The 8,016-nt window shown below is 40.1% G+C and overlaps 1 protein-coding gene across 2 annotated transcripts in view; it reads right to left on the reverse strand.

Moving 5' to 3' along the window:
• LOC122664236 (glutamate--tRNA ligase, chloroplastic/mitochondrial) overlaps positions 1–7,020 on the reverse strand; it is a 32,504-nt gene extending 25,484 nt beyond the window's left edge. For both annotated transcript variants that reach the window (XM_043859975.1, XM_043859974.1), the window contains exons 1-2: positions 6,689–7,020; positions 5,787–5,905 (exon numbers count right to left, since the gene is read on the reverse strand). In XM_043859975.1, coding sequence (XP_043715910.1) covers positions 5,787–5,905; positions 6,689–6,951 — 382 coding nt within the window. In that variant the 5' untranslated portion in view covers positions 6,952–7,020. The remainder of the gene's footprint in view (positions 1–5,786; positions 5,906–6,688) is intronic.
• Between the last annotated feature and the right edge of the window lie 996 nt (positions 7,021–8,016).

The following is an 8,016-nucleotide window of genomic DNA, read 5'->3' on the forward strand; positions in this document are numbered from 1 at the left end:
AATAGTATAAACTAGATGTGAGACTAGGTACACCATGACAATGACCAATTCCAAGAACAGTATAAACCAACTGTATGTTTTGATTGTTTCAAACTTCCAATAGCTTGCTTCTTCAGTTCTGTTGTCTTCTAGTTCTGTGTTGATTTTTAATGAATTGATGTGGTATAATATTGATTTTTGATGACTTGATGTGACTTAATGTTGATTTTTGATGACTTGATGTGGCTTAATGTTGATTTTTTGATGACTTGATGTGGCTTAAAGTTGATTTTTGATGACTTGGTGTGGCTTAAAGTTGATTTTTGATGACTTGGTGTGGCTTTATTTTTTATGATATAAGGTATATATTGTAACACATTAAATAATGTTAGAAAAGAATTTTTTATGATATAAGGTATGTATTGTAACACATTAAATAATGTTAGAAAAGAGGAGAAATAAAAAATAAGACTTGGGCACCTTGGTCGCCTAAGCACTTAGGCACCCATCCACCGGACCACCGCCTTGGATCCCCTTGCCGCCTTGACAACTATGATATCAACCATAGTTGTCACGTCGTCACGGCGATCCAAGTCGGTGGAGGGGTGTCATGTCGATATATCGACATGTCGCCCGCCATGGCGATCATATCGACCATGTTTTATTTTTTATTTTCTCTATTTTTTATGCCATTTAGTATGCTATAATATATACCCTATAACATAAAAAATTAACATGAAAGTGTACTACTAATCTACTATGGTTTAATTCATGAAAGTGTAATATCCATTAGTGTATATGAAATCATGGATTATCAAATAATTGATAGCAATAGTCTTGCTGATAATAAAGTTGAAAAATCATGAGAGTTGAGATATGATTCATATGAAAGTGACTACAAAAGTAACAAAACAAAAAAACAATTATAAGAACGTAATTTATATTGAGTGAATAAAGCTAATAAACAGCCCATCTAAATAAATAAAAAAATTTGCTAATGTGAATGTGAAGGTGTATTAGTCAATATTGTACTAGTGTTTTCTGTTTGATGTTTTTTTAATTTTTTTATGTTAAGGAAAAAGCATTAAAATAAAAAATGGTTATAAAAAATTAAGTTTTATAATTCGAAACAACCATGTCGCCCGATATGGCCATATGTCGTGGTATGGCGTCCATAGCTGCGCCATGGCGACGACATGAAGACCATATTGGTCGAGGTCGATATTCTTACATCATCCATATCGGTGGTCGATATGCCCACTTCTCCAGCGATATAACGCCATAGCGTTGATATGGCGACGCCATGACAACTATGATATCAATAGCAAAAAGCATACACCAAGGAACCTCATCTTGAATGTCTCTGGTTAAATCATCCATGATAAGAGCAAACAAATAAGGGCTTAAAACCGATCCTTGATGTAACCCAATTGTAATTGGGAATTCACTACCTTGACCCCCCACCGCTCTTACACTTGTCAGTGCACCATCAAACATATTTTTAATTATGCCCACATATTTACTTGAAACACTACTCGTCTCTAGTACTTGCCGAATTAATAAAAGACCATATGGAGATTCTTCTTGCAATCTCTAGATCTTTCTATGAGTCTCCTAAGTAAATAGCTTCTATCATGTATCTTCCTGGCATAAAACCCAATTCGTTCTCCATAATAATAGTTTCTTGTCTCAGGCGGGCATCAATAACCCTCTCCCATAATTTCATAGTATGACTCATTAGTTTTATACCTCTATACTTATTACAGCTCTGAATATCAGCTTTATTTTTGTAAATCGGAACCATAATGCTTCTCCATTCATTTGGCATTTTCCTTGTGCTCACAATCTTATTAAACAGCTTGGTTAGCCAAGATAAACCATAAAATCCTAAGCTCTTCCACACTTCTATTGGGACCTCATTGGACACACCCACTAATAATCCATGTGCAAGAATCTTTCTCGTCGAACCTAGCGTGCGCCATTCTGAGCCGCTAGACCAGCATCTTGATTATGTGGCCGCTTTCAAGGCCATTGATCCAGCAGCACACAACTTCTTCCTAATTTCAAATGTCCCCTTCCACCCTTTAAAAAAATTAATTCCGTACCTTGCCAACTTTCCATAATAGCAAAATGAACCCTTGATGCACAACATGGTTCCAGAGAGCAACATTTAAACCACACGAAATTTTTTCTAGGTGTCGTAAATTGACACAATCGTTTGATAAAATTCCTCAATCAAGTATGCCTACCCTTGCTTAGCTTGGGGAGTTGCTTTGTGTGGGCGGGGGCCTCTGCTCACATGCCGCCCAGTGCACGCAAGGCTTCGATGATGGCCTCTTGACCATGTTGCTTGGCTGCTTGGCCTTTTGGCCTAGGCCATGTGTGGCCTAGTTGCATGGCCATGTGGCCTTGAGCTTCACTGTGGCACCCCTGCATGCCCAGACACCATCACCTGACACTTTACACCTCATGCATACATGATCTCCATGCACATCATCACCATTATTTCACATGCCATATCGTGTATCATCATGGCATATACACATACCCATGTACTTAATGATAGCATCATCCATGCATGCATCACATAAATCCCATCAACATCAATGTGCATACCATGCCATGTACATCATCTCACATGCAACCATCATAGTGTATGCATCTCACATGCATTCTCCATGCTCTGCCACATCTGAAACACAATGTACACCTCATCTACCATGCATACACATCCCACACATTCCACACATAGCACAACATACTATATCATGTTGTAATCATGTCAAACATATCAACTACCATCAGAGAACACCTTTTGCCTACACATCAGTATCATGTCATACCATACTAGAAAGCCCCTGAGCTATTAAAACACTGCCAAACAAGCCTGAAACTTGATATACTACCTGAACACCTCAATCATTGTATTATTGTCAACAATGACAACACATACACACTGTACACTACCATAAAATGCCAGAAGTCTTAACAATTATAACCAGTGAGACAAAAAAAAATAGTGGTTCTTGGAACGGCATATTAGCCAGCATTAAGGTGTGGTTTTCAGATCTCAGGTGAGAAGCCCACGCTTGTGCCTCATCCCCTTGGATCTGTTGCTACTTCACTATGGTGTGCCTTTGTGCAGGTGTGGACCCAGGAATTTTCTCTCGAGGGGGCCACAATTAATATTCATTTGCATGCACATACATGAATTAAGAGTTAAGTAGTTAAAGGGGGCAACTAAGAAGCTTTTTAAAAAGTTTCGGGGGGCCAAATGTCCCCTTCCCCCGCCCCACTCCAGGTCCACCCCCCGCCTTTGTGTGCCTCTGTTTCCCTTAACAACTTTTGGTTCTTTTTGTGCTCTCTTATGCCTTTGTACCCCTTTATGGTTGGGGCTGCTTTATTCAAGTAAACAAAGAATGAACTCTTCAGGTTTGAACATTGCAGCATTAAGGGCTTGCTGTGGTGAACGAATAAAGCATTCTATATAATTTTGCAAACAGGTCAAGCTATAGAACTTTGGGTTTGTTATCTTATGCACTGGTTATGTGCTTGAGACAGTTGTAAGCAAGGTTTAAAATATCGGTATCGGGTATCGTATCAGAAGAGTGTTTTTAAGAGACGTATCGTATTGTATGGGAGAGACAGAAGATACACTAAAGATGCCTATGGAAATGGTCAAGAAACGTATGGAAATGCTTAGGATATATAAAACACTATGAATAAGTAATATGTAAAATATACCTGATAGAAAAGGAGAACAGTACAACAAGACAAGTGCATTCCTTTGATTATAGGGAAAATTACTTGCACAGCTCATACTATGGCCCGATTGCTTGATACACCCAACTTTTCAAACAATTACTGGACGCCCCATGAAACCTGACGGTGTTAGTCTGCTGTTAATGGTTGAATGGAAAAGTCAATTTTACCCTTATCACCTATTCAATTGAAAATAGTGTAGTTAAAATTACCAACTTACCCTTTAACTTCTTCTTTTTCTTACAACCACACCTCCTGCTGCAACCCACCCCTACCCCCTGAACTTCACGCCACCCCCACTGCCGTCCTCTCCACCCCTGCCCCTGCCACCCTTGCCCTCTCCCAGCGACCACTCGTCCTCTTTCAGACTCTGTTCCAGATTGAATATTTGGAGTCTGAAAGAGGACAAGTGTGTATGAAGGAATAAAAACACACGTAAATTCCATGAAGCAGATATCTGGATTTCAAATCACAAAGGCACAATAGCATCACCCCCAGAAATGAAGAAAATGATGATACCCAGTTCGAGTCTTGAAGAAATCTGCCGGAGTGACTTTCTCGTCGCTGCCGGACTGGTCGAAGATCCTTAAGACGGATTACAGAGATAGTCGCAGGAGAGTTAATGATGGTGACCTGACGATGACGACGATGATTCCAGGATCCCTCCTCATGAGTTCTTAGCGAAGCAATTCACCAAGACACGGGTTGCTGCCTTTCTTTGATTTTCCCTTTTTGGTTCCCTTGCTTAGTCTTACTTCTTCCTCCTCCACTTTTGGGTTTTGTTGTTGCTTTGGTGGATCATTCACAAATGCTTTGATTGAGATTGTAACCATTTTTATTTTTTTTTTTGGTTTAATTTGGTTTTTAAAATCTATCCATTGCTAGCTCGCTCATTCTCTCCACTAGCGGGGTACGTTCCAAAGTTCAAGGGAGGAAGCGGAGTGGGGGAGAGAGTGCTGGGAAGAGAGATGCAGAGAGAGAGAGAGAGAGAGAGAGAGAGAGAAGGCTTGACGAAGCAACTAAGGTGACGAGACCCACCGTGAACCACAGCCCTGCCTGAACCCATCTCCTTTCTCTCCGGCGAGCCACAGCCATTCCTGAACCCATTTCAAAAAACAGAATCGAATCGATTGAATCGGCTAATTCGGATCGAAGTTGGCCAAGGCCAATCCAAACTCCACCTGGTGGGTTGCAGGAAGAAAAAGGTAAAAGGGTACCCATAAAGGGTAGTTTGGGGATTTAGGATTTTTCTAACCTATGACATCATCACTAAACGGTGACTGACTAACGGACAAGGGCTACTTGTAAGAAATCGTAAAATGCAAGGGCTGTCAAGTAATAGTTTGAAAAGTTGGGTTTATCAAGCAATCGAGCCATAGTACAAAGGGTTGTGCAAGTAATTTTCCATTGATTATATATATAAAGGATGAGGTTTCTTACAATGACCGATACAATTTTTTTTAGGTTTTTTAGGTATTGTATCAGTATCGTATCGGTACTTTAAAGATACAATATGTATCGGTTAGCATCGGCGGATATGGAAGGTTACTAAAAACCGTGCTTATATGTGAAAATAATTGTGTAATTTTACTACAAAATTGTGTTAAATTTTGTAAAGTTATTTCATTATATCTCTCCCATCATGTGTATTATACAACAACCTTAAGTATTCTCATATTTATTTGTTTTCTTGAAAATTGCAACTAATGTCAGTCAAATGCATGTCTCACTTTCCACCTTGCACTTCAGGAGCTTGGAGCCCTCAGTATGCTTCTTGCATTAATAACTCTGGTATCAGTCTTATTGAAAGAATTGAAATAACTTGATTCTTGTATGAGTTGTATCTGCTTTTTCCTATCTTAGTCCATTTTAACATTATAAAGCTCGTTTTATTGGTTTTAATTTCTTTATATTAATTTGTGTGCCTGAAGAAGATGATCTATGGATTATTTTTAGGTTGGTGTTAATCAAATAAAATTTAATTTCCTCTATCCCTTTTCATGCAAAATACCAAAGCTGGAGTGAGTAGTTAGAGAGACAAATACCTTCATCCCAATCAAGACCAAGCCATGAAAGGTCTCGTAGCACTGCTTCCTCAGATTCTTTCGTAGATCTCTCCAAGTCAGTATCTTCTATACGAAGAACAAACTTTCCACCCTTGGACCTGAAAAAGAAATGTTCTTTGATTTGTTTCCATAGAGAAAGAATGGAAGCTTGTAGTACTTCACATGCCCCTACATGAGTTGTCTTATTGGGAAAAAAAGACTCAACTATTAAAGAAACACTGATGAATACACTTTATTACTTATCATTAGATAACATGCCTACATTTCTTTGGTGTAGTGTCACGTTGTCCTCAGATCAGACAGATAACAGTACGCTTAATGAGAGAGGGAACAACTCAGTGCATATATTCAAAGAAACGAGACGATAAGCAAAGCCGATGCAACTGACTTGGGGTATCATATTACATTGCTTCTGTAGCTTATGTACATGAGTTCAAATAGATCAGGAAATGTAACTAACTGAAAGAAAAAAAGTGTACATGAAATTTCGACTCATACTAAATCTACCGTCACACACTCTCTCTCTCTCTCTCTCTCTCGGGTCTCTGAATAGGAAATAAGCCAGAAGATGTCCTCTGAAACTTAACCCCCCCAAAAAAAAAAATCTAACATTTAAGATGAAAAATTACTATGGTTGAAATCAATACCATAGATTGCAAAGTTGTAGCTCTGCAAAACGTGAAACTTAATCACAGACAATTGCAATATAACTAAGAAATCGATGCATTTTGTTCCCCTTGATTTACTTTAATTTTCTAATTGATTCTATTCCTTCCGTACAAAATCTTGAATAAGGTAAATTTGTTTCAAGGCTCGCCACAAATGATTATAGCAATGCGAACGAGAAAATAATAAATGATAGAAACCAAACTAGACCGGACCTCGCGAATAGGTAATTGAAGAGAGCTGTTCTTGCTCCACCTACATGGAGATTCCCCGTCGGCGAAGGAGCAAAACGAACACGAACTTCCCCTTCAGCCCTCTTGGGAAGAGAGCCACAAGGATTTGCAGAAGCGCAAATAGAGAAATTCCTCCGAAAAGGGGAGAAATACAGTTTGTATATAGATGGTTGACGGAAGAACGGAGGAGCTACCTCCGGAAAAATCCTGATTCTCATCCATGGCGATCCTACCAGAGTCGCCATTTTTAATTCTGTGCAGAGCTTTCCTTCTTTCTTTTCCGTCGAAATTATAAAGCAACAGAAGCGGAGGGAAGGATATCCAGTCGCGAGGTAAAATTACAAGATTACTAAAATTAGGTTTCATCGTGCCGAATTATCTATTCAATTCTTTGTTTAACAAAATGGGCAAGAAGGGTATTACACAACTAACCAAAAGTGTTCTTCCCTTACTTTAAATATGTTTTTTTTTTTACTTTTTTGCCCCTGAACTTCTCTCTCCTCATTCAGACTTAGTCCGAAAAATTATCTACTCCATTTCCTACCCGGTCCATTTCCCCAAGTCCCTCTACTAGGGGATGGTGGACCCCACCCATGCAGTATTTCGGGCAGGGGGTAGGGTGGTCATTTCTGCCCACTATTAGAGGGATTTGGGGAAATGGACCAGGTAGGGAAATGGAGCAGATAATGATCCCTTGAGTTCCAACGGAGAAAATTTATCTCCCTCAACCCAATCATTATTTGCTCCATTTCCCCCCAAGTTCCACTAATAGGGGGCAGAAATGACCACCCTACCCCCTGCCCGAACACACTGTCCAGGTGGGGTCCCCCCCCCCCATTTAGAGGGACTTGGGGAACTGGAACGGGCAAGAAATGGAGCAGATAATTTTCCCCAACCCTACTGTTGTTTCTCATGGTGGCGCTACTACTATGCACTGTGGGTGGAATGCCGATTAAGAATGGGAGTGAGCTGGTCCGGGGGTAGAGCTTCCTGCCAAGGTAGGTCGGGTGGAGGAATTGAGATCGGAAGCGAGCAAATCGGAGTTGGTGGAGAGACCAAGAGATGCAGCTAAAGGGGACGAGCTTACTTATCAATTTAATGAAGTGTTTCTCTCATCAATAGATTCAACGATGGGCCCATATCCATTTAACGCTTATACGACTCTTGATGGTGTTTCTTACGCCCTCTCACAAGACACCGTGAGATGACGCCTCTGCCTCCTGGGTGGATACCAGTCGTGCTCACCCATCGGCCTAGACGCTCTTGTAGAGACCATGCAACCAAGTAGAGATCTCTTGCCCCAATCTTAT

The sequence above is a fragment of the Telopea speciosissima genome, chromosome 6 (genome assembly GCF_018873765.1).
Source record: "Telopea speciosissima isolate NSW1024214 ecotype Mountain lineage chromosome 6, Tspe_v1, whole genome shotgun sequence".
NCBI classification, from domain to species: Eukaryota; Viridiplantae; Streptophyta; class Magnoliopsida; order Proteales; family Proteaceae; genus Telopea; species Telopea speciosissima.